The 27,491-nt window shown below is 40.0% G+C and overlaps 3 protein-coding genes across 4 annotated transcripts in view; 2 read left to right on the top strand and 1 right to left on the bottom strand.

Annotated features, from left to right (window-relative positions):
- PDE6H (phosphodiesterase 6H) overlaps positions 1-27,491 on the top strand; it is a 182,384-nt gene that overhangs the window by 110,818 nt on the left and 44,075 nt on the right. The window lies entirely within an intron of this gene.
- On the bottom strand, positions 557-27,392 carry ERP27 (endoplasmic reticulum protein 27). 2 transcript variants are annotated; one of them, XM_058743582.1, is made up of 7 exons: positions 26,190-27,392; positions 25,716-25,816; positions 23,677-23,814; positions 10,687-10,803; positions 6,592-6,717; positions 4,528-4,725; positions 557-871 (listed from the first exon to the last, which is right to left on the bottom strand). In XM_058743582.1, the coding sequence occupies exons 1-7, from the start codon at positions 26,281-26,283 to the stop codon at positions 815-817; spliced, it is 831 nt and encodes a 276-aa protein (XP_058599565.1). In that variant the 5' UTR covers positions 26,284-27,392; the 3' UTR covers positions 557-814. The 2 variants fall into 2 exon arrangements, with proteins under 2 accessions (XP_058599565.1, XP_058599566.1); XM_058743583.1 differs by lacking the exon at positions 557-871 and adding an exon at positions 3,416-4,122.
- On the top strand, positions 1,009-1,764 carry LOC131519947 (large ribosomal subunit protein eL29-like). The gene has a single exon (XM_058743589.1). The coding sequence runs from the start codon at positions 1,024-1,026 to the stop codon at positions 1,609-1,611; it is 588 nt and encodes a 195-aa protein (XP_058599572.1). The 5' UTR covers positions 1,009-1,023; the 3' UTR covers positions 1,612-1,764.

Genomic DNA, 27,491 nt, shown 5'->3' with positions numbered 1-27,491 from the left:
AGTATTGTGTTAACCATGTGCTTCTGATGTTTTGATGTGACGTCTGGGGCCTTGCTGACCCTGGAGAGACTGCTCCTCATAAGGCTAGCTAATTCGCAGAGATGGTGAACAACTCACCCAGGGCTGTCTTTCATATGCAAACCAACCAAGCCAGAGACCATACCCTCCCAAACCTGCTTTAACTGAGCTCTCACTGGGCTCTCACACTCTGATCCACCATTCACCTGCTCTCATCACCTCAGGACCAGGTTCCGGACAGCTAGGGACAGATGACATTATTCAAAGCAGCCAATCTTAAGCCTGCTTACCTGGCCTTGACTGTTCCTTCCCACACAAAGCACAATAAAGGCTATTGCCTATATTTTCCCCTTGGTCCCTCTGCCTCCTGACCAGCCCTGGTCCTTCCCCATGGTATGGCATGTTCCCCCCTCTCGGAAACCATAACAAACTATCTTTTCAATGTCAATTGTCTCCTGGTCTGTTGGCTTCACCATGCCTGAGCAACAATAAAACCTACATTTTATTATTTATTTATTTATTTAATTTTATTTTTTTTTGAGACAGAGAGGGAGGGAGAAAGAATCCCAAGCAGGCTCCACACTGTCAGTACAGAACCCGATGTGGGGTTCGAACTCAAGGAACCGTGAGATCATGACCTGAGCTGGAACTAAGAGTCCGATGCTTAACTGACTGAGCCACCCAGGTGCTCCCCAAATCTATATTTTAAAATAGTTATTTCAAATACTTCTCTAATCTCAAGTGTGAGGCTTCCCATGCTAATTCTTTTAAGACTCCGAAGGAAGTCTCTCCTTTTTTAAAAGTTCAGACGATTGGAGAAATAGCTGTTATCCAGAGAAGGCAGCGTAGTATTCTGTTAAAAAACAGAAGCAATGACACACTTTACCTCATACGTATTATCAGCTTGGGGTCTCAAAAAATCCTGTGAATTATTGTATTGCCCTCAATGAACTGAAATTTAAAGATAGGGTTTTCCAAGGTCACAGAGTCTCATACACAGAAGACATGAGACTCACACACCAATTTTCCTGGCATTCCTTCAATCATGCCCTGTTTCTCTACTTCTTCTATCAAAGTCTTCTATCTTCTACTCTTCCGGTCCAAGGCGCTTCGGGAGCCGCGGGCTTTGGTGCAGATATGGCCAAGTCCAAGAACCACACCACGCACAACCAGTCACGGAAATGGCACAGAAATGGCATCAAGAAGCCCCGGTCACAAAGATACGAATCTCTTAAGGGGGTAGACCCCAAGTTCCTGAGGAACATGCGCTTTGCCAAGAAGCACAACAAGAAGGGCCTGAAGAAGATGCAGGCCAACAACGCCAAGGCCATGAGTGCACGTGCTGAGGCTATCAAGGCCCTTGTCAAGCCCAAGGAGGTCAAGCCCAAGATCCCAAAGGGTGGCAGCTGCAAGCTCAATCGACTTGCCTACATCGCTCACCCCAAGCTCGGGAAACGTGCTCGTGCCCGCATTGCCAAGGGTCTCAGGCTCTGCCGGCCAAAGGCCAAGGCCAAGGCTCAAACCAAGGCCCAGGCTGCAGCTGCAACTCCTGAGCCTGCTGCGGCTCAGGCTCAGGCTCCCAAAGGTGCCTAGGCCCCCACAAAGGCACCAGTGTAGAGGCTTCCATCTGCCAGCGTGAGAGTAGAAGGACTGGTGTGACCCCTGGGCTTCTATCTGCATGGGGCTGGTGTCCTCCTGTGCTATTTGTACAAATAAACCTGCGGCAGGATCTGTCAAAAAAAAAAAAAAAAAGGCTTCTATCTTCTAGTATCTTTTTACAAAGTTCTATTGTATGGCATCACCACTTCCTTCAAACTTTAAACGAAAGTATGGCAATTTCTTGCCAGCTAGGGCTAAAGAATGAGTCCATCGTGAAAAGTAGCTAACATATATCTAGATGTTTCAACAATAACATGACCTTGGGGAAAGAATGCAGAGTCTTAGGAAGATATTATCCAGAGACAGAGAAGATCTAGAAACTGTAGAACTTTATAATACTAAGTCTGATATTTAATGAATGAATGAGAAATTTTAGAAATTTCTTCTTTCTGAAAGAGTTCCCTTCTTTGGTCATGAGTTGCCAGAGCTACAAAAACCAGATTGGCTGTGACAAAGACAGACAAAAATCTCTCACAGTTCTGGAAAACCATAAACTGAAGGAACAATTCAATACAATAAAGATAAAAGATAAGCATTAAAAGACAATATATAATAAAATTTCTGTCGCATGTCATCAAGCAGCAAAATGCACTACAAAGATGCGGTCAGTGTTGACCAATGTGGAATATTGGGTGAATTCATGGGAATTTATCTTTTGACATTTACCAAATTCTCACAGCGGTTTGGAATCTGCTATTTTTTAAGCAAAAAAAAGAAGGAAAATTGAGAAAGAGGGAAGAGGGAAAAATAATAAAGCCAATTAAGTGCCTTGGAAATAAAGCAAATTAGCTGAAGAGTTGGATTGTAGGTAGGGAGAAAACAAGACTGGATAAGGAGGTTAAGAACACCAAGTAAGAATTGGAGGTGCCACTTGGAGATGGTGATTGGCAGCTATTAAGAATTTCCATGGATTGCAGGTAAGAAGAAACAGGTTTGTGTGGCCAGAGGATTTCAGCTGAATATCAGGAAGAATTTCCTGACTGTAGACGTCAAGAGCTCTGGTTTACAGGATCAAAGAGAGGCTTCTGGGATGTGCCTACCCTAGGAATATATTTTAGCCTCGAGAGAGAAGACGGGGTGGTTTCCTCCCCATGGCTGAACTGGACGGCCTCCTCACAATCCTTCAGTCTCATGTTGCTGAGGGAGCATGCCATACACTGCTGCTTTCATAGCGTCCTTGCCAGCTGTCCACTCCCAACTCAGAGGCTGTGGAGTTTTCCCCACAGAAAGAAACAACTAAGTCTTTCACTCCCTGTTCCGCACTTGGACCAATCCTTAAGGTGCACACTGTGGTTTTTCAACTCTTCGGCACTTAGGCCCTTTCCTTCTGAGCCAAGGGCCTCCTGGGAACAATGCAGCATCTGTGTGTTGACAGTAACAGCCTGTAGGCCAGAGACACTCAGCCAAACTCTCCCTCTGTTTCACATGGGCTGGATTGAACACCTTACCTGCAATAATCCACTCCTAGTCAGCCCCCCCCCCAGAGCCAAGTAACCCCCTCCTTACCTATTCCCCAACCTTTTACATAATTTGACTCCGAGCTCTTTTGCCACATTTATACCAATCCTCATGGAGGATGGTCTCTACCCACTCTCCATCCCACCCACCAAGTTAACAATAACACATTAGTGGCTCATGGCCGGACGCTAAACAGTGGACACCGAAGGGTGAGGTGCCTACTGCTTAATTGGGCATCTGGGTATTTACAAAAGGTTTGGCCTGCAAAGAGATGCCAGTCTTTTCTTATAACATTATTGCTTTTTATTTATTATGCGGTTGTTGATTTACATGGGGAGTTAGGAATGCTACACAAGCATAGAGTTTTTACATAGTCTGTTTCTGCTGAGTTTAGAGACTTGGAAACACCGGTTGACCCCGGCAAAAACGCAGTTCTGCAAAGGTGTTTAAACCTTCCTTTTGTTCTCAGCTGGGAGTTAGACAGGGACATGTGCTCATGAGGAAGGTAGAGTTTCAACCCTTAACCACTAAAGAGCAGAAACTATGTTGCATGTACGTCCTGTGCAGTTCTAAAGATTCAATATTAAATGACAAATCAGAATATCCTCCCTCCAGGAATGCCTCTCCTTCAAAGAAATATCACAATATTTCTCTTAAAGGCTCCATTCAGTGATGTGTGTTGCTGTGTATGGGACTACACAGTATGAATGCGTAGAAGAAGATCGGATGGGTAGTGAGAGAGTGTAGACAATTTAAAAGAAAGGATAAGGAGAGTAAATGAGATTTTAAGGAACAAAATGGAGGTGTGTGTGTGTGTGTGTGTGTGTGTGTGTGTGTTTAAGGCCTGTTCATCCTGTTGGTTAGCATCTCTGAAGTTTGAGTTGCCCTTTTGTTATATCGTGTAAATTCTTAGTAGTATGCGGGAGTATCAGGGAGAGCTCAGAGTTCCACCTTTGGAGTCTTTTCTTCGGATTCATGATTTTCTCTCTGAAAAACATCACAACACTATTATTTAGATTTGGGGCTCTTGGTTTTGAGAGATTAGCAAAATGAGTTATGTAATGACTCCTGGAAGACCTAAATCCATCTTTAATTTTTATTTCACGAACTCTTATATACGGGAATCTTATTTATTTCCCATTAATAATGCAAACAGAATGGTAAAACCCCAAATTCAGCTCCTTTGCATGTGCAAGACATCTTCCAAAGATGCATATGTAGTTCTATTCTCACGATTCTATCCTAACAAGCCTCCTGATCCTGTCCACCATATCCTCATGTACTTTTGCTCTTAGTCAAATCCAGTAGAGCTTAAAGAATTTTTATTCAACAGGAAATGAGAAGACACAGAGAGTAACACTCAACTTGCTCTTCCTGAAGTCTCCCACTTACCAGCCGTTTCCCTCCCAAGAATCCATCACAAAAGTTCTGCACATTCTCCACTGAAACTTCCGCTCTGGGTAGTGTATCCCACTCCTCATCTAGAGTCCGGTAAATTGCCAAAGCGGGCAGTTGAGACTCCTTTAGTTTGAAAAACGAGATCACCTTCCCATTGGCCTTCACACCACTGTCCACCAGAACAAAAAGAATCTGCAGTTGGAGAGGTTTGAAAGGGAAACATCTATCTGAGGTCCGGAAGAGAAAGAGACTTTTCACGATTGTTGCAGGTTATACTGATTGAACTTATGGTCTGTGCCATCCAATTGAATGGATTGCTTCTTATTTTTCACTGCTTTGGTATTTTACCCCTTTGATCAAGTTTATTTAATTTTAAGAACAGAGAATTGGAAGCAACTTTAGTGATTAGCTAAATAAGCAAGGATAGCCTAATGGTTAAAAGCAGATGATACATTTTAAGTTTTGTGTCTGGTACTTTCTAGCTGTGTGACTTTGACACATTACTCAGCCTTTCTGAGGCTCAGTGTTCTCATCGGCAAGATAGGCTTTTGTTGGGGGAGATTAAATGAGAGGATCCATCTAGTATTTTCAGTACAGTTTTTAGCATATGATAAATGCTTGATAAATGTCAACTATTTTATATTATTAAATCAAACCTTCTACCCAAAGTAGAAATATTTAGAATATTCTTGTTAGAGGATCGTCTACATTTAGAAACACTGAAAACTGCCAGTGTTAGGGAAACAACCACCAGAAAGTCAACTTATGTTACTACCAGACAGATGTCAGTATTGAAAATGTCTCTAGTTTAATGCAGTAGCCTTGAAGTGGTTGAAGTTTTACTATTTCAGTCATACCAAACAGAACTGTACAAAGTAGAGAGGGGACAGAAATAAACATTTATGGGACATCTAGTAGGCCCCAGGTATGATAGGTGCTTTATATGGGAAATAAGTCCTGAGTTTAAAACTTTAAGAGGCAATGGCAAAGAATAAATAAATTGTGACTAAAAAGTGATTTTTATTTTCAGCATCTTTGGGTCTCTATTTTCTTCACTTTTCAATACAGAAAAAAAATAGACTTCCCCCCAAGGGAAGATATGGTTATATAGGTCTTTAATAGTATGAAATACATCTTTAACTTAATTTAATTTACTTTTTTTTGAATTTGCAAGCAAAAAGGTTTATCCTTATTGCTTCATTTTATTCATATTGAAAATATTTGTACCTTTTTTAAGTTTTAATTTTTTTATTTTTAAGAAACCCATTCATCAGCCTTCTTTGTTTGTTTGTTGTTTGTTTGTTCTTGTTTTTCAGGAGTAGAATTCAGTGATTCACCACTTACATACAACACCCAGTGCCCATCACAAGTGCCCTCTTTAGTACTCACCACCCATCTAGCCCACCTCCCACCCACCTCACTCTGGCAACCCATAGTTTGTTCTCTATCATTAAGAGTCTTTTGTGGTTTGTTTCCCTGTCATCTCTTTTATTCCCTCCTTCCCATATACCCATCTGTTTTGTTTCTTAAATTCCACATATGAGTGAAATCATATGGTATTTGTCTTTTTCTGACTGACTTATTTCACTTAGCATACATAATACATTCTAGCTCCATCCACATCATTGCAAGTGACAAGATTTCATTCTTTTTGATGACTAACATTCCATTATATATATATATATATATAGATATAGATATAGATATAGATATAGATATAGATATAAATTCACATTTCCTTTATCCATTGATCAGTCGATGGACATTTGGGCTCTCTCCATAGGTTGGCTATTGTAGATAATGCTGCTATAAACGTTAGGGTGCATGTACCCCTAATTAATCTGTATTTTTGTATCTTTTGGGTAAATACCTAATACAGCAATCGCAACATCTTTAATTTTAAAAAGGAGTAATGTGACTTATTATGTCCCAGTTCTTAATTCATGATCTCTTAATCATACTCACTATCCTTATTTATCTAACCTTCCTGGACCCATCTGCTTTTTTTAGTGTCCTAGTACTGAGTATTCAAAAGGGTATCTGCCATTCCAGACTTACCTTCCCCTGGAAGAGCTTGGCAGCATTTTGGTATCTGTGCATGCTTTCCTCATACTCTGGGGAGGCCTTGTTCATCATCAGTAGAAGATGAATCTGAATCATGCTATTAAATAGGCCAATCGCAGTCTGGCAAATTGAAGTGTATTATAGTTAAATGGAATAGACAAGGAACAACAACAACAAACCATTAGTGGCAACCCAGTAAATAGGTAGGCTGAAATATAAATGAGAACTATCCACCCATAACACAAATGATAACTAGCCTCCATCTCGGCCCTCCATAATTCTCCCCTTGGGCAGTCATGCAACTGTGTAGATCCCTATCATCCATGATGAAAAAGGCTGAACTGAGCAACCATTGGGATATTGCAGAAATGACAGAGTGTGACTTCCAAGATTAAGTCCTAAAAAACATAGGGGCATCTGCCTTCTCTCTTCTATCACTCATGCTGGGGAAAGCCAGTCCCAGTGTTGGACACACAAGTAGCCTTATGAAGAGATTCACACAGCACAAAATGAAGGCCTTCTACTAATAGCCAGCACTGACTTGCCAGCTATGTGAAGCATATCCTATAGCCCTAGTCCAACCCTCAGATGACTGACTACCTCTCTGACCAATGACTACAACCTCACAAGAACCCCCAGATCAAAAGCACCTCGCCTAGCCTCTCCCAAATTAACCCACAGAAACCGTGTGAGATAATCAAACTTTACTGTTTAAAAAAGCTGATAAATTTTGGGGTAATCTGTTATACATCAATAGACAACGAATATATCATGTAACTTATCAGTTACTTCTTCTCAGTCCCTTTCCATGTCGCAAGAGCAGTCAGATACACTTTTGAATGCTTATTATGTGCTGGACACTGTTTCCAGGTCTTTACATATAATAACCAACTTGATCCTCAAAGTTTCAGTTTTATACATGAGGGAATTAAGGCATAAACTCTCCCAAAGTTACATAAATTGTGGACTGGGATTCACACCAGGCAGTCTGGCTCCAGAGTCCATGCTCTTTATTTTTTAATTTTTTAGAGAGATAGAAAGCAAGAGTTGGGGAGAGAACTTAAGCAGCTGCATGCTCAGTGTGGAGCCCGAACACAGGGCTTCATCCCATGACTCTGGGATCATAACCTGAGCCAAAATCAAGAGTCAGAAGCTCAACCAACTGAGCCACTCAAGCACCCCACAGGCCATGCTCTTAACCATCAGGTTGTCCTGCTTTATACATAGTTAATTGCAAAACCCCATCTAAACCAACTCAAATGAAAGCCATTTGCCTGAAACCTCAGCAATAAGATAAGCTCTTCAGGAGGCCAGAAGCATTGGCCCTTTTTTGCTGATTAGAGATAGTGATTTCCCATGAAGTTATCAGTGACAGAGGGGAGTAGTACAGCCATGAGCCAGAGTGAGGAGAAGAGAGAGCTTGAAACTATGGCACTGGCTCTCTTCACTTTTTTTTTTCTTTTCCTGAAACTGTGCTCCAAGAGTCTCTTTTAAATAAATCCTATCCCTTTTCACCTCTCCCGCTTAAATACAGAAAGCATTTCTGTAAAACTAGCATGTGTACAGGAAGTGAGAGTATGGTGGATGAATGAACTGTAAGACAGAGTCCCAGGATGCTGAGAAGGGGAGCCAGCTAGGTCGGATTCTTCTGGAAGCTACACACTACTCCGTAGAGATTTTCCAGCAGTATTGGCCAAGTAGGCAAGGAGTGTTCAATGAGCTCTTTTCCAAAACTTTCTTCCTGGAATTAATTAATTTATATTTTAGAGAGAGAGAGAGAGAGAGAGAGAGAGAGAAAATGAGCAGGGGAAAGGGGCAGAAGGAGAGAGAGAGAATCTTAAGCAAGCTCCACACTTAGGATGGAACCTGACACAGGGCTTAACCCCATGACCCTGGGATCATGACCTGAAGGTTGCTCGACCAGCTGAGCCACCAGGCACCCCTCTACCTGGAGTTTAAAGCCAGTTCTTAGATTTTAAATTTGGGAGATTGGATGTTAAATAAGAGTTTCTTGTTTTACTAGATCCTGCTACCTAAACTTAAAGCGTGCATGTATCCTCCTAGAGCTGAGTTGGAGAATAATTTGGGGGAAGTCAAGAAATCAAAGCTAAAGAGTCAAAAAGTACAGCTATCTTACTTTTTGGGCATTCCCAGCTGTCTTGGGTATATCAGAAGTGATTAATTTAATCTTAACAGACAGTCTGATTTTCCACCTTGAAGCTAGGTATCAAATGTGGGCATTAAACGTATACAGCTGGCTTAATACATGATTGTGAGTTTCTGCCTCCTCATTGTTACTGGTGCAAACCTCTGCATCCACAGCAGATGAGAAATAGCTATAGTAGAGGAAGCAGGTCTCCAAATGAGAAAAATATCACCTTTGGGAAATGTAGAAGTCACAACAAAAGGTGAACTTGCTTTTCTAAAGAAATTCTTACCTAATTTCTTCTTGATGTGATTTGCCTTCACTACTAATGTGGAATTTAAAGTAATATGTCATTACTTTGTAAGATAAGAGATGAACTCGGTACAAGAACTCAGGAAGGCCAGTCCTTGTTTAGTTAGCCCGCAGAACTCCAGGACCCTGGGGCCATAAACCTAGGGACTCTAAGATCATCTTTTCTTTTCCCACAAGCACTCCCGACCTCTACAAATATAATCATGAGAATGATGATGGTCTAGGAGAAAACTGCCTTTTTGATTATTGCTGCCAACACCCCTGGGGTGAGTGTGTTTGGAATCTTAACAAAGGTGGAAATGGAGTCACCACTCTATGAAGACAAACGTGGTGTGAAAGATGGACAGGAATTTAGTCAACAGGAAAAGGGGTGTTTCCTATTGAAGGCTGTGTGGGGCAATGGAAAAACCACAGGATTCTGTCAGACTAGTCATGAAAAAAAAAAACCAGGGACAAGTGCAGAGAGCTGTTTCGGAAGCTCAAATTGCTAGTCATATGGCCTTGAGGAACTTCCCTTTTCTGAACTCTCTTTTCTTTCCTGTGAAATGGGAGTAGACAATATGAGCTAATCCATCAGGAGTTAAAATTTCTGCCTTCAGTTCTACCTTTCTGACTTAGTGACCTTGAATAAGTCACTTGGATCTTAAATGTGCTCCTTGATAAAATGGGCATAGTAATTTTCTCTCTTTGGCCTCAAAAAATCAATGTGAACATTAAGTGAGAAAATGGGTGTGAATTGGCTTTGTGAGTTCTAAAAACCATGATGTGCTCTAAAGTACTGTTATTAGAGAATGCACAGCATTTCAGAACTGATGAGATCACTGGAAATTAATACTCTATCACCTTATGTTCTACACCAGGGAAAAGAAAAGACAGGACATAGAAAGTAATTAATTCACTGTGTACGCTGTAGAATGTTAGATGACCAGAAGATGATCAGAATGGGTGGGCTGATGCCTTCACCCAGGTGGCATGCAGTGTGCAACACCATAAGATAAATCTAGAAAGAAAGCTATATCACCATGAGGGTCTAGGCATGTGTAGGGGGTGCCAGACCAAGAATTGTTAGTTACAGGTCCACAAGGAGGTAGGACGAAGTTTTAAAAACTTTTGTAGAAATTTTACATTGCTGTAACATCCAAGTATGTGATCAGTGGGCTTTATTTTTTAATATTTAATTTTTCCATTAAATTGTATTTTGCAAGCGGATTGGTCACTGATGCCTTTGGAAAAGTGGATCTTTAGATCGATTACAATTTTGTTTGAGAAGTGTGGTCTAGAGTGTTGCTTAGATGAGTTGCTTTTAATGAACACTCTCGGACAGCAAAGCTCAAAAGTGTTTGACTCGGTCACCTTGACTCTACATTTTGGCTCTCTTCCTTACTAGTCGTCTGATGAGTGTTTAAGTTTTCTAACTCTGTTTCTTTCTTTGTTGAGGAGGGACAAGTCTATCATACTTAAAGGGTTGGAGTAAAGTTTGCAACATAAACAGCTGAGTGTTCAGTTAATATCAGTTACTGTTATTATTGGTCAAAGGATTAAAACTCCTGGAAGGAGAGATCTCTGTATGGAGACAAGTACCCTCCCTGACATAGGGACTTAAGGTTCTGGAGCCAAGGACTATTGTTTACCGCAGGGTTGTACTCTGTCACCAAGTGGAGGCTGTTGATCTCAATGAAGCGGCTTAATTTGGTGGCATCAATGCTTTCAATGTCTTTGCTCTCTAAATCCAATTGTTCGTTATCCACCTGGGTAACACAAAAAGGATAAAATTGTCACTGTTCTGATTTTATTTATTCATTGATAAATATTTCTGGACTATCTACCACGTGTCAGGCACTAAAACTCAAAAGACATAAAGGGAAATAAGAAATATTCTCCACCTTCAAAGAACACACTGTCCTGTGGGATACAGAAATGTCATCACAGGGGAATCATGGGCCCATATATCACCTAAAGGAAGAGCAGAGAAGTTTCCAGGAGGAAGAAAGTCTTGAAAAATAGCTAAAATTTGGTTAGATGAATGAGGATGGGGAGAGAGTTTTAATTCGAAAAACAGTATTTACAATGGACAAAAAGATGAGAGATCCTATGTTCTGGAAGCTGCAGTTGGTTTGTCATAAGTATAACAGTAATTCTAGTTAAGTATGAGTAGCAGAGGGACAAGGTTAGTGGGGTAGGCTAGGGCAAACTTCTGAAGGGCCTTGAAGTCAAGCTAAATAGATTACGCTCTAAGAACCTGAAGTCAAGGGTTTACATTTACATAATCAGATTTATGTATGTACCCTTTTAATGTGAAATAATATGCACATACAGAGAAAAGCATGAAACATAAAATGTAAAACTCAGTTTTTAAAAAATTATCACAGAGCAAACAACTTGGGTAAAGAAGTAGAATATTGCCAGAACTCCTGATGCCTTCTGTCTTCCCTTCTAATCCATAATTTGCCCTTTTCTTTTTTTGCCAAATTTGACCATTACCTGACTTTTATGGTGGGCATTTTCATCCTTTTCTTTATAGCTTTAGATGCACCTAAAGATGCACTTTTTAATCCTATGGTTTAGTTTTCTTTTTTACAACTTCATGAAAATAGAAATTAACAGTATATTTTATGTACACATATCTCATTTCTTTGCTTAACATTCTGTATATAGTCATTCATGTCATCACATTTAGCTGAAATTTGCTCATTTTCCTTGGCATATAATACTCCATTGTATAAGTATGCAAAACTTACTCATTTTACACTGATGGATATTTAGGTTATTTCCAGTTTCTGATTATTAAAATAATGCTGCAGTGAGCACTCTTGTTCATGGGACAAAACCGTTGTCCATATACCTTGGATTGGGATTTTTCATTAGAGAGTGTGTGTATTTTCAACTAACAACAACGGCTAAGCTATTGGGGCATCTGGGTGGCTCAGTTGGTTAAGCATCGAACTCTTGATTTTGGCTCAGTCATGATCTCATGGTCATAGATCCAGCCCCATGTTGGGCTCTGTGCTTGGGATACTTTTTCTCTCCCTCTCTCTGCCCTTCCCATACTCACACACACACGCACTCTCTCTCTCAAAATGGATAAATAAACTTAAAAAAATGCCAAACTATTTTCTAAAGTAGATAATAATTTATGCTTACACCTATATTGTTTGAAAGCTCCCATTGGTCCAACACTTGGTATTACCAGCCTTTATAATTTTATTCATTCTGGTGAATGTGTGGTAATGTCTTATTGTGGCTTTAATTGCAGTTCCCTGAGTAACCCCTTGTATGTCCTCTTTTACGAAGTGTCAATTCAAATCATTTGCTTATTGTTCTATTGAGCTATCTTTCTTTCACTGGTTTGAAGATGCTTTTATACGCTTTGTTATGTGAGCCTTTTGATGCTTCTGTATGGCATACCTTCCTTCACAGGGGCCTTCCCTTTTGTTGGCTATTGCTCATGAACGGAAGGTAATTTCAATGTAGTTGAGGTTATCAATATTTTCCTTGGTAACTAGTGTGTATTTTTGTTTTGTTTTGTTTAAAAATCTTTGCACCAAAGTCATGAAGAAATTCTCTTATCTCCCATAAACATTATTATTTTATCTTTCACAATAGATCTAAGATCTACCTGGAACTTATTTCACTTTAAAATGGATGCTTAGAGGGGCGCCTGGGTGGCGCAGTCGGTTGAGCGTCCGACTTCAGCCAGGTCACGATCTCGCGGCCCGTGAGTTCGAGCCCCGCGTCAGGCTCTGGGCTGATGGCTCGGAGCCTGGAGCCTGTTTCTGATTCTGTGTCTCCCTCTCTCTCTGCCCCTCCCCCGTTCATGTTCTGTCTCTCTCTGTCCCAAAAATAAATAAAAAGCGTTGAAAAAAAAAAAATAAAATAAAATGGATGCTTAGATCCTTGATTTTTATCATCATCCTTCTCTAAAATATATATTAAAACCTACACATTTCCTCCTTACCGGGCTATAAATGTATCCATAAATTTTATATGTAGATTTCATTATCATTCAATCCAAATGTTTTCCAATTTCTGTTCTTATTTCTTCTCTAACCTATTGGCTCTTAAGAACTTAATTTAATCTTGTATTGATATGAATCAATATTAATCTTGTAATCAGTATTAACCTTGTAGCTTAATTTCTACATTTTATTTATATCATTTGTCAATTTCTGCATGTGTTATATATGTCCTTAAAATTATGTATAATCTGCAGTTTTTAATATAGTATTCTGTATAAACTAATGACTCACTTGGTTAATTTTATAATTCAAATTTTCTATATTCTTATTGAATTTTTTAACCAATTTATTTTATCAAGAGAGTAATATTAAAATCTCTGGGGTGCCTGGGTGGCTCAGTCTGTTAAGCGACTGACTTTTGGTTTTGCCTCAGGTCGTGATCTCACAGTTCCTGAGTTCGAGCCCTGAGTCAGGCTCTGGAAGCCAATTCACAGGCTGCTTAATATTCTTTCTCTTCCCCTCTCTCTTTGTCCTTCCCCCACTCCGAAATAAATAAATTAACTTTAGGGGAAAAAAGTATTAAAATCTCTCAACATGATTGTGAATTTAACAATTTTTTCTTATAACTCTGTTAGATTTGCTTATATATTCTTAGGCCATGTATTAGACTCTATCCTTTTACTTTCAATCTATCTTTCTATTTTACATCTACATCTTTTGTCTCTATGTTTTAAAATATGTCCTTTGTAAAAAGCTCAGAGTTGTATTTTTTAATCCAGTCTGCCAATCCTTGTCTTTGCATTGCATTATTTTTTATAGAATGTAATTACTAATATATTTATTTCCATATGCATTTCCCATTGTTTCTGCCTGTTCCAAATCCCACTTTCTTCCATTTCTGGACTACTTTGAATTGATTGAGCACTTTATATTATTCCTTCCTTCCCTTGATTGGCTTAGAAGTTACACAAGCTACGATCATTCTTTTGAAGATAACCAGCATGCACTACATAACATGCATTCTTTAGTTGTCAGAGTCTAATTTTAACTGGCAATTTTGTCTCTTCCTGGATAATGTAGAGATTAGAACAATTTAATACAGTTTTCCTCCATCCAACTATATACCCTGACCCCACACTCAAGGCTTACAGATGATTATTATTGTGTATTATAATTTTAAATCTCATATTTTTTGGTGAGATTTCTTCATTTCTTCCTGTACTTTTGAGCTTCTATCTGGGATGTTTTGCCCTCTGTTTAGAAAGCACCTTTTAGTATGAGTCAGATCTTTTGGGCGACATAATCTCTCAGTTTGGTTTCTGAAAATATCTTTATTTCAGCTTTATTTTTCAAGCCTATTTTTGCTGGAGGTAGAAATCTATGTTCACAATTATTTTCTTTCTGTTTTTGCAAGATATAATTCTTTACATGTAACATTCCACTCTTTCCACTGAGAAGTCATCAGTGAAATTTAGTATTGCCTTTTAGATGTTGCTTTGAGGGTAATCTCTTCTCTGATTTAAAATTATTCTCTTTTTTGGGGGTGCCTGGGTGGCTCAGTTGGTTGAGCGTCCGACTTCGGCTCAGGTCATGATCTCACAGTCCATGGGTTCGAGCCCCGCGTCGGGCTCTGTGCTGACAGCTCAGAGCCTGGAGCCTGCTTCAGATTCTGTGTCTCCCTCTCTCTCTCTGACCGTCCCGCATTCATGCTCTGTCTCTCTCTGTCTCAAAAATAAACTTCAAAAATAAATAAATAAATAAATAAAATTATTCTCTTTTTCTTTGAGTCAGCTATTATACTATGGCATGGCTTAGGGTAGATTATATATATGATACATAAGTATAATTATATATGTGTAGAGGTATATGTGTGTATATCTATGTGCATGGGTATGTGTGTGTGTGTGTGTGTATATATATATATATATATATATATATATATATACACATATACGATCATCCTAATCCAATTTCAGGGATTGAGATGATTTGTTGTAGTCCTTGGGAAGGATGATTTACTTATGGTAAATCCTTGTTCTTAGGATACTGTTCTTTAGGGTTCAAAGTGGGGCAAAGGCTGTTTTACTAAATCTACCTCCTACTTCCTCATCTGGGCCCTGGATTTCAACATTTACTTTTCAGGTTCCTTGAGTGTCACAAAAAAGCTATTACACTTCTCAGACTCTTGACTGCTTCTTCAAAAACTAGTAAGAAGAGCCCCTAGACAAAAAGCAGTCCCAATACAGGGTTTTCCTTTTGGGGTTTTATCTTCTAGATCTTAGTCTAGTTATTTCTCTCTCTCTCTCTCTCTCTCTCTCACTCTCTCTCTTGCTAGTTCTCCAAAGACTCTTGCCCCCTTTACTATTTGCCTGGATTTTAAAATAAATTGTTATTGGTGAAAGGGATTATTTGGTTACCTAGTCTGTAATCCCAGATTAGCATTTTAGAGTTACCTTTCCACCATACTCAAATACATTAAAAGATAGGACTTCATACTGTCAATTCTTATCCCCAGAGTTTTCCATTCCCATCCCCCAATCTACTCCTGTCCATAAAGCACAAGATAATACTTCCATCACCCAGAGCAACTATGCCTACAGACAAATGCTAGCTTCTGAACGGTTCTGTTTCTTAAAATAGTTTGAATCACTTTTGAGATCCTTGAGCTACCAACCCTTGGACATCTCAACCCCTTTCCCTTATGTCTGCTTTCTCATATAGGTCCTACCCAATCTGCTCTTGGTCTGGATCAGAACTATCCTTTTACCCCCCAAGCTCCTTTCTCTGAGTCAACCCAGCAAAGTCAGAGATAAGTGTCGTTTTAGTTTATGCCGGAAGGAATTCATTTAAAGGTAAATTAAACACTAGGAATCCAAGATTGCTCATTATGCCCTTCGCATGATGACTCCCAGTTGCATATTTTTCTCTTCTTTTGTTCAAGGCAGTCTCCCATTGGTTAGTTAAAGGTAATATGCACCTTTAAGAAGTCCAAGGCACGCTATGGTTAATATTATTAATTCTGGATATATCTCCTGTAATACATTTGCAAATGAATCATTTGTTGAGTGCCTGTTGTATATTAGGCACTGAGGCACAGGAGTGCTGACATTCACTCAGATAGCGATTTAATTATTTTATGACTGTTTTGCACAACTCAAATTTAAGAAATAAATAAATGCTGAGGTACAAAAATATGTATTTCAAAATAAGAATTTTGAAAAAAATTCATCAAAACCATAGGATATTTTAATTTTTTTTTTTTTTTTTCTTTGACGGAGAGAGACAGAGCATGAGCAGGGAAGGGGCAGAGAGAGAGGGAGACACAGAATCAGAATCCAAAGCAGGCTCCAGGCTCTGAGCTGTCGGCACAGAGTCCGACCTGGGGCTTGAACTCATGGACCAGAGATCATAACCTGAGCTGAGGTCAACCGCTTAACCGACTGAGCCACCCAGGCGCCCCCAAACCATAGGATATTTTAAAATGTGCAGTCGCAGGGCACCTGGGTGGCTCAGTCGGTTAAGCATCTGCCTCTTGGTTTTGGCTCAGGTCACGATGTCATGGTTTGTGAGTTTGAGCCCGGAGTTGGGCTCTGTGCTGCTGCTGGTGCACAGCCTGCTAGGATTCTCTCTTCTTCTCTCTCTCTGCCCCTCCCCCCTGCGCATGCTCTATCTCTCTCAAAATAAATAAAAATAAAATGTGAACTCTCTCTTTGTATATTTAATTGTTTTAATATTCACAAAGTGGAACCGAGTGGAAGGTTTGGGGCAGAAATCTAAAAGCAAAAGGAAAAGTCTTCCTAGGGGGAGTCCTGGCCCAGCCTCTCTTATCCTCCTTCCCAGGGCACTAAGAGTGACGAAAGAAAGAAAATGAGCCCACAGGATCTTTGAGGCTGCTTAAGGCCTGCTTTGCCAGCTGGCATGTGTCCTTCTAACTTAAGGCTTTGCTAATTGCAAACATCAAACTCATCATTATTATAATCACAATCAGGGTCCTTTTACTATTTCATATGTCTGACTACTTCCTGATTATTTGTCTAGGAACTCTAGCGGCTGTGCCTCACCTAACAGAGCTGTGCTGCGGTCAGGAAGCCCCTCCCTCTCTGCCCTTTTCCAGGCAGTCCTTCCCATTTCCCAGAACAGGGAGAGCAGGAAGCCCAGTTATTCCAGGTGTTTCTGGGCTTAAGGAATGCGGCATACTGGAGGCGAAGGATGTTAAGTGGTGATAACATTCTCGAAGTAGCAGAGTTTTAATAAAAACCACTCTCCTGAAGTCTCTCCAGTTTGTAGTGCTTCTTTTAATAAAACATGGCCGACTGGGTCACTCTTTCTTAGGCTAATAAACTCTGGAACGTCATGTGTAGGGCTCCTGGAAACAATATTCGAACAGGAAATCTCCCTCTGTAAAGGGAAGTATTTGCATAATGCCCTGGACAGAAAATCTGATCCTGAAACCAAGAGCTGGGGAAAGATTTTTTAATATATTTTTTTTCCCCAGTGTTTGGAAAGAATTTTACTTGAGATATCATGTTATTTTTCTTCCCCAAGAAAGAAGCACCAGAAGAAAAACAGAAACTGTAAACCAGAAGAGTTTCCACCTTAAAATACAATTTTGAGACTCCCCAAAGAATATTTGAAGTGGATTATTTTGTTTTAGACACTACTATCATACCAAAAGATTAATCAGGTTTTTTTTTTTCTGTTCATTAGTACTTCAGCAATATTCTTTTGAATTTCTATGTATTTCTTTAACAACCCAGCACTTCATAAAGTATATTAAAGTTGTCTTAGTTTACACCACAGTTACAGTATTAAATATCTTGAATAACACTGAGAAATCATTTGTTAAACAAAATCCCTCATGTCCCTGGGTTTGTTTTTATAAACCATTTAGCTTGCCATATAGTTCATAAAACTATACTTTAGAAAAAAAAAACTTAATAATTTGACATACCTTACTTACTGCATTTATTAGTTTATTTTTATGCACTCATTCCTTTGGATTCTCTTTGTTGGGAAAGGTACATTCCTTTTTTTTTTTTCCTTCATTTCCTTCTTTCTTTCCTTCCTCCTTTTTCTTTTCTTTCTTTCTTTCTTTCTTTCTTTCTTTCTTTCTTTCTTTCCTTCTTTCTTTCTCTCTGAGAGAGAAGAGGAGGGGCAGAGAGAGAGAATCCCCAGTAGGCTCTGCACCGTCAGCATGGAACCCAACGTGGAACTCAATCCCATGAACTGTGAGATCATGACCTGATCCAAATTCAAGTCAGAAGCTTAACTGACCTAAACCACCCAGTGCCCCAAGGTGCTTTTAGTATAATAAGTAGCCAGCACATAACCATGTAGGGAATGGAAGAATGCTTTTACTGTGTTTCCATTACTATCCTATTGGGTCAAAGTTAGGCTAATTATATTTCTTAAAATAGAGGTGATTGAAGAAACCCAAAGCGGGATAAACAAATAATATCTGAAATTCCATTTTAGAACAGGCTCATGGTTTATTCAACCCAGGATTATACCTCCATTAGGGCAACAATGAGAGCACTTGAGAGAGTGTGGAGGGTCTCCCTACAGTCACACTCACAAAAGACAAGCTGTCGTACACACTAAACAAGTTGTCATACACAACTTATTTTTGTTCCACTTAGTTCAATTCTTCCTGATCACATTTATATAGTTGTCCTGCCTGTTTTTGGAGAGTGGTGTATTCCATGAATATAACAATTGCTGGCTTCTTATTGCTCAAACATTTCAAAGCACCCAGTCCTGTCAACTCATTGCAGTCTTACTGTGTTTTCACCCATCATTATTCCAGTTTATCTCCAAATATGTTCTTACCATTGAAAACTCTCTATGTCTAAATGCTGAGATTTCTTTGCCAAAATGTGTAGTGCCTAGAGTAAATCTGGAGAAATGATTCTAAGGTTTAAGTAGTGCAAAGGCAGGGGTGGAGGTGGGGTTGAGGAATCGTTTAGGAGCAAGTGCTCTAAATAAGTAGGCTTTAGCATGAGAGGCATTAGAATAGATAGAATCTAGGAATAAAAACAAAGGTTTTTGTCAGGGTTAAGTACTTTGGAAAGTCACTATAGTATCACAGAAATGGCATGATTTGGAGACAGCTATGCTGGGTATGAATCAGATGTCTGTTTACTCTATAGACTTTTTCTTAATTATTTAAAAAAAAATTTAACGTTTATTTATTTTTGAGAGACAGAGAGAGAGGGAGCATGAGCAGGGGAGGAGCAGAGAGAGAGGGAGACACAGAATCCGAAGCAGGATCCTGGCTCTGAGCAGTCAGCACAGAGCCTGACGTGGGGCTCAAACTCAGGAACTGTGGGATCATGATCTGAGCCGAAGTGGACGCTTAACCAACTGAGCCACCCAGGCGCCCCTACTCTATACACTTTTGACAACTGAATTGATCTCATGGAACTTTACCTTCCTTCTTGATAATGCAGGGACCATAATAATGATTGCGTCAGATTTGTGCGAGAATTAAATGGTAGAACACTGAAAAACACCTAGCATAGTGTCTATGATAAATTAGGTACTAAAAACAAACATAAAAACAAGCAGAATGAACTATACATTTAAGATGAAGGTAGGTACCAAGAAATTTGCAACAGGTCCCCATTTCCTAATTGAAAAATGCATAGTCTTGATGTTCTTTAAAAAAAAAAAAAAAAAGTCATCCCAAACTCCTGAATAATAATCCTGTTAAAATATGGACCAAATTTTTGAAAGTATAAACTGAGAAAAATATGTTTATCTAAAAGTTGGCGCAGCACAAGCTGAACCTCTCCCAGACCTGCCAGTGGAGTAGGGCGGAACCGGTGTGTTTGTTTTTGGTATGGTACAGCAAGAATCTCATCCACAGGGTTCCCAGGAGTTCATTCAGAGTGGGGCTGCCCTTTGCGGTAAACAACAAGCAGATGCTAAGGGAGCATGAACAGCTCTGGGAAGTCATCTACAGGGCTTCACAAAGGATAGATTGTAAGCAAAGCTGATGTGCCTATTAGGGGTTATAAAATCTGTAGAGACATTGGAAGCAACAGCACTTGTTTTTCTTTCCCACATGTGTATCTTGGTAGTACTAAGACATTTACTTATTTATTTATTTATGTATTTATTTTAGTACCCAGACTTTTAAAATCAGTTCTTTATGAGGGGCACCTGGGTGGCTCAGTCGGTTAAGTGTCCAGCTTCGGCTCAGGTCATGATCTCACAGTTGGTGGGTTCGAGCCTGGAGTCAGGCTCTGTGCTGACAGCTCAGAGCCTGGAGCCTGCTTCGGATTCTGTGTCTCCCTCTCTCTCTGCCCCTCCCCCCACTCCCTCTCTCTCTCAAATGAATAAACATTAAAAACAAATAAAAAAAATCGGTTCTTTATGAGACTTAAAATAACAAACTGGGAAAGAAGTACTTGTGGAGATGTAGCTGATTAGAATTTTTTTATTGAAGAGTTACTACCAGTGGTCCAACAGTCACGCAAAAGGCACTAGCCTAACCCTCCGTCTTTCCTACCAAAGCTTTTCATTGGAAGAGCTCCATTTAATCCAATTTCACAATGGTGAAATGCACACCTGCAACTACTGTCCAGGTGGGAAAGAACTAGTGAAGGGACTCCGATGTGCTTTTGGAGGTGAGTCAGTTTCTCAAGTACTTCTGAGGGTCTTTGTGACCAGAGGCATATTGTGGGCTTTGGAAAACAAATGTGAACAATTTGTGGTTCCTACCCTTGAGCTGCTCATGGTCTAATGGAGTAGTGGGTGAGACAGACACAAAGATACATGACACGCACTATAAAGTGATAAATATAAATAGAGATATCAAAGTATAGAGGAATAGGCGGGCCAATTTGAAGATTCCTTGGAGGCTTTGTGTGGGATACAATGTCTGAACTCATTCACTGGAATCTGAGGAGTTAGCTGGGTGAGGCTAGGTGAAAGGGGGCATTGAGGGTGGTGGCATTTTAGGCAGAGGAACAGCCTGTGTGAGTGAAATCATGGAGTTGTATCATCAAACTGTGTATACTTGGGAAGTGAGAGGATAAAGCCTATGGTAGGAGCATGTTGGAAAAGGGACTAGAGAAGCAGATAGTGGCCAGGTCATAAAAGACTATCTGTAACATTAAATATGTCAGTTTTTCATCTTGTAAGAAATGGGGAATGTTGAAGAGGTTTTAAGAAGGCAGTACCATGGCCCAATTTCCATTTGAAATACAGCATTGTGATACCAATCTAGAAACTGGATATGAAGTAACAAAGGGAGAGTAAGAAGCTATCGAAATTGTTTATGTCAAAGATGCTAAGAGACTAAATAGGAAATAAGGTAGGAAAAGTAAAGGGGAATATAGATTCAATAAGATTGGAGGTGCAATGGGCAAAAATTAGACCAAATGAACATAACCATTCAATACAGTTGTTTTAGAGGAACAAATATAATTTAGCAGGTGCAGATGATAAATTCAGTTTTGAACATGTTGGGATGGTAGTGCTTATGAGTGTATCCAAATAGTTATATACACCAAGCATTCGAATCATGAGAGAGGTCCAAGCTAGAGATAAAGCACTTCAAATCCTCAGCAGACCCATGATAGTCAACAATAAGAATTGTATTACCTAAGGAAAACTCATTCATTCATTCATTCATTCATTCAACAAACACTTAATGAGCACCTGCTATATGACAGACACTTTTTTGGGGCTCTGTGGTTGAAGTAATGGACAAAATAGTCTCTGCTTCTACAGAACGTGAATTCTATAAACCAGATTAGAAAGAGCACTGGGTCAGAAAGCAGTGTAGATGGAGGCAGAGAAGGTCTCAATGAAACTAAGAAAAGCAGAAGAGGACCAGAAGTAGGCTCCTAGAAGTAATGGAAAGAAAGAATGTTGAAGAGAAGTCAACAATGTCAAACATGGCAGAGATGTTTACTTAAGTAAGACCTAAAGAATGTTCATTGGGTTTGGAAATATGGAAGCAATGCTGACCTCAGTAAAAGCAGTTTTGAGGGGGTGTGGGCATAGATAAGATAGCAGTGTATTTAAGAGCTTAAAGAAAATTGGAGACACTGAATATAAAACACATTTAAAAGAGATGTGGATGAGAAGTGAAATATATAGGATGGAGGCTGGAGGGAGAAGGCCATTTGTGCAGAAATCTTGAAAACTTTATCTTTTGTCCCAATTTTGCATTTCCATTGGATTCTGGACATCTATATCTTGATATGCCACCTACAATACAACCTCAACAACTAACTAAAGCATCAGAAAACCCTATTTTTTGTGTATGCCCTCACTATTTCTACATACCCTGCCTTTAAACTTTGCCTCCTTTCCACAATTTTTATATTTAATCAGCAGCAGGACCTGCCTTTTCTTCACTTTCTATTGCTACCTCTGTACTGCAGACCCTCAGTACATGATTGATTTTGTCAGCCTAACCAAAGTCCTCTCTAACTCTTGTGTTCTTGCTTAACAATCCATCCCAGCCATCACTGCCAAAATCATCTTGCTAAAAACACATTCCTGTTCATGTTACTCTCCTGATCTCAAGGCTTTAAGGGTTTTCTAGTGCCAACCCAGTTAAATGCAAACCCACTAAATTGGTATTCAAGTTTCTCCATAATATGGTTTCAAACTCCTCTGTCTTCTATTTTTTTTCTCCAAACTTGTACCCTGAGATCCAGTCAAAGTGGCTTGATCATTGTTTCTTGAGTTTAATTTTTTCCCCACCTTGGACATGAATGTTCCTCTACTTCGTCCAAATTTTATCTACCCTTTAAATTCTAGTTCAGTCCGGTTCCTCATTAAAAAGTTTTTTTTAATGTTTATTTATTACTTTTGAGAGAGAGAGAGCGAGAGACAGAGACAGAGAGAGAGACAGAGACAGAGCAAGTGGAGAAGGGGCAGAGAGAAAAGGAGACACAGAATCTGAAGTAGGCTCCAAGATCTAAGCTGTCAGCACAGAGCTTAATGTGGGGTTTGAATCTGTGAATGCGAGATCATGACCTCAGCTGAAATCGGACACTTGACTGAGCCACCCAGGTGCCCCTCCTTCCTCATTTTTTTTTTTTTGTCAGAATTCCTGCATTGCATTTATCCTTTTAACCATTATAATACTTTATCCACAGTGATGTTTTTTGCATTGTAGGTACTTATAAATTATGATTACATTCTCTACTATGTCTTAAGATCTATTGAAAGCAGGGGACATATTTAACATGTTTTTATTATCCGTATCTTGCAGATGACACAGATATTGTTTAACGCATGTTTGGTAAATGTAAGTGAACTCCCAGTGATATAAAAATATAAAATTTTAGAGCTCAAAATGACCTTAGAGATGATATGGTCAAACTCTTTTATTTTATAGATGAAGGAATTGAAACTAAAAACTGTTAAGTGACTTGCCCATGTCGCATGGCTGGCCAGTGACAAAGCAGTGCTATAATCCTACCTCTTGACTCTCAGTCCAGTCTTCTTTCCAAGTCATGACAGCACCTGTTCGGGAAGCTTGAGTTGATCCACCATCTTTGTCATTATCGTCCCTGACTTAAAGGTCCCTGGCACCATCATTAGTGTTAAAGTCATAGAGCCCTTCCTAGTTGCACAAATTTGTGAATCCACAACCAAAGGAAAAACTGGAAGAAGCCTCGAGTAGCCCACCCAACTTACCAGGCGGAAGAGGGAAATGGTGTTCCCAGTGATGTTGTAGTGGGCCAGAACCTCAGAATCAGTGCTGATTCCAAATGACACGGCTTGGAATTTTTGCACCATACTATGGAATAGGGACACTGCTGGGATTTCTAAATCCTGAAAACAAGAGGGGGAAAAAACCCACAAGGATTATTTTGGAGAGGAGACACATAGAAATAGAATAGGGAGTAGAAACGTGCTCACTCATATAAAAAAATAATAGACTTGATTTAATGTCAAGTGAAACAACATTTACCTCTAAATTTGCCGTGGTGTTGTTGAATTTTCCAGGCTTGGTGGGCTAATAGGTAACTACAAAATTGTAGCTAAGCCTGAAACTCCTGTCTGGCCTTACCATAAAATTTGCAGTTTATTAGCAGAGAAGGGCCTCAAAATCATAGATGCCTGTGGAGTTTGGCTGCACTGTCATTGATATACCCGAGGAGGCAAATGTCTTGGGAACAATTTGTGGAGGAAAGAAGGAATGCAGAAATAAATAGGTACTGTCAAAGGTCCTGAAAGGAAAAAAATAATAATAATAAAGGAAATTAAAATGGAACTTAGAGGTTTTATTAACAAAAGTTTGTGCCGGATGTGGAAGAACAATCCTCTTCCCCTGCATTGAGCCTGAGGTATTGCCCATACTGTGTCTGTGTTGTTCCAACTCTAGAACTCAGGCCTGCAGCAGACAGAAGGGAAACCACATCTAAGTAATGATCCAGTCCTTCTACAGAAAGCTGGCATCATTTTCCCTGCTGTCACAGGACCTTTGCCCATAGCAGCTCCAGGCAATAAACAGGAGGGAGCATATTCTTTTCTGACATCTTTCTGGGCTGGAGGAAGAGATGTGCAAAAAGAAAGAAGCTGACTAACCTTGCATCTGGGGTAATTGGAAAGGGTGTGTGGAGTTCATCCGAGGCTATGAACACTTGCTAATCTAGGCTTGCCCTTTTTTAATTCCCCTTAGAGTGGAATTACTCATGGATCAAATGACGGACGGCATCTGGTGGCTGTTTAAGTTATTGCAAATTCCTCTATTCCCACTTTCTTTGCTTCTCCCTGCCTTTCTGAAGGTGGCCGTTTCTGTCTACTGCTCAGATCTCTCATCACTGAGAAGCATGCTCCCCTGTCTTCCTTCCCCACATGCATCTCACTGAAGCTATTTCCAGCTGTGTACACAGAATTGACAGGGTGATGGTGACTAATTAGTGGAAATAGATAAGAAGGTCTGCAATAAGAGTAGGGGCTTGATCTGTGAGAATAACCAGATGTTACCTTCAAAGAAAGATAAAAATGCTGGAATGGTGCCCTTTCATTTATGGCTGCTTTCATTAGTCAGGCAGCCAATCTGGAAGATGGAGGCTAATACCTCAAATATTCAAAATGTCATCCTTTTTCAACATTTCAGAACAAACAAAGAGAAGGACAAGTGAGGGACTACCTACTTGGTAAGGCTTTAGAAAGAGATTAACTATTGACTAATGTGTTCCCTGAATGATAGAGTTTGGGTTTACTCTGGTCTCTGCCTCAGCAATCCAGATACTGACTTAACATTGAAAGCATTTATAGATGAGAAGATCCAGAACTCTTTTTTGGGGGGATGGGGGAAAGAGAGGGACAGAGGGAAAGAGAGAGAGAGAGAGAGAGAGAGAGAGAGAGAGAGAGAGAGAGAAAGAGAGAGAATCCCAAGAAGACTCCACACTCAGTGATGAAGCCCAATGAGGGGCTTGATCCCATGACCCTGGGATCATGACTTGAGCCAAAACTAAAAGTTGGATGCTCAACTGACTGAGCCACGCAGGCACCCCAAGACTCAGAAGTCTTGAATCAAGTGTGAGAAAGACATAATTCAGAGACTGGGAATGTCTTGAAATTGAGAGGTCTAGATTGATAAGCTGAAAGTGAAGTCTGTGCCCCTTGACTTCTAGTGCAGTGGCCAGCAGGTGACTCTCATGTCTGCTCTGAGGTAGAATGTTTCCGGTTCTTTGGGGGAACAGAAATGGGGTCACTGGACAAACCTGGAAGAAACCTATGACAGCCACCTCAGCAGCAGCAATGAATTCCATGGCAGCTGGGACATCTGTGAGCTGCACAGTTTCCCGGGAAGCACCAGAATCATCTAGAGAGAGAGAGAGAGAGAGAGAGAGAGAGGGAAGCAGAAGATTTTGGGGTATCATGTGCAGAAGAAACGGTTCTAAATGCTGAGGGTATCCATACTTTTTCTCTCCAAGGCCAAGGAGATCACAGTCTCTAAGGGCACTGTCATCATTCTAAGGCTTTATTGTTATATAAGGAAGGTGACTTCACCTCATGGTCTCTCTCTGAAGAATAATGCTAGGCTTCTCTTGCCTCTACTATGGAACACAAATCTTTATCCAGAATTTCCTAGAAGATGTTCTACATCGGGAGGAACAACACCCAGATCACTACCATATTCCCTTTCCTTCACAATACTTTTGCCCTATGGTCACCCAAGTGCTTTTTTCTTTTACCTGAGGATTCCTGAACTTCTGCAGCAACTTCTGGAGATAGTTGGCACATGAAAAGAAATAATAGAAACAGGAATCTGCATTGGTCAGCTTCCATCCTTCTTTTTCTGCTCCTGCTCCAAGCCCTGGACCTGTTATGGGAGGCCAATTCACAGCAGCCTACTCCAGTTAACTGGCCATAGTGTTGTTAGTGTTCTGGGAACTTTGCAGCTGGTTCTATGGGAACCTTCAACTTCTGAGATTAAAGACCAGGTTCAGTGACAAGATCTCAGAACATAACCGGCCAGAAGAAAGTCAAGTCTGTTCATTTATAAATTTTTTTTTTAATTTTTAATTTATTTTTGAGAAACAGAGTGAGACAAAGCGTGAGCGGGGGAGGGGCAGAGAGAGAAGGAGACACAGAATCTGAAGTAGACTCCAGGCTCTGAGCAAGCAGTCAGCACAGAGCCCGACGCAGGGCTTGAACCCACAAACTGTGAGGTCATGACCTGAGCCGAAGTCGGACGCTCAACCGATTGAGCCACCCAGGCGCCACAAGTCTGTTCATTTAGATGAAATAAAAAGGAAATATTCTCTGCAAGTATTGATCTAAGTACTAGGGATACAAAGATAAGTATGATCTGATCCAGCCTTTCCCAGATTGTTAGTGTGAAAGATGAACAAATAAACAGATCATTTAAATATAAAATGGGAGGTGATTAAAAATTGAGAAACTCATAGGATACTATGAAAATACAGACTTAAGGACACTTAGCACAATCGTGGGGTTCAGTGAAGGTTTTCTTCCTACAAGGGATGCCTAAGCAGAGTTCTCTGTAAATAGGATTTTTCCAGGCAACAGAGGTGGAAGGAGAGTTTCATGTAAAGAGCCCATTCATGTAAAGAGCCCAAACACGGAGATGCAAATGTAATGTGTGAGAGAATTATTAGTAATTGAATTTAGGCCAGATTGTAGGGGGCATTATACAATAAGTGTAGGATCTTATTCTCAAAGCAACTGGGATTATACTGGAAGGTCGTAAGCAGGAGAAAAGCAGTGGCTGATTTGGCCCACACGTGCCCTCTGAAATCCAAGATAGGATTCCCATAGGTAGTAAGATATACAGGTCTCAAGCTCAGGAGAAAGTTCCATATGGTACTACTATAAAATAAAATATCTCAGGACTTCTACTATTTACATTCTGAATATTCATTGCTCATTGCACTAGAACAGGGAGACTAAACATTTCCTAATGATGCAAATACCGTCTCTACTGTGTCCAGCCCACACATATGCTCTGAGGAAACTCACAAATGTAAACAATG

Source organism: Neofelis nebulosa, chromosome 8, assembly GCF_028018385.1.
Source record: "Neofelis nebulosa isolate mNeoNeb1 chromosome 8, mNeoNeb1.pri, whole genome shotgun sequence".
Lineage (NCBI taxonomy): Eukaryota > Metazoa > Chordata > Mammalia > Carnivora > Felidae > Neofelis > Neofelis nebulosa.
The sequence above is the reverse complement of the archived record's forward strand: the minus strand, read 5'-3'. Positions and strand labels throughout refer to the sequence as shown.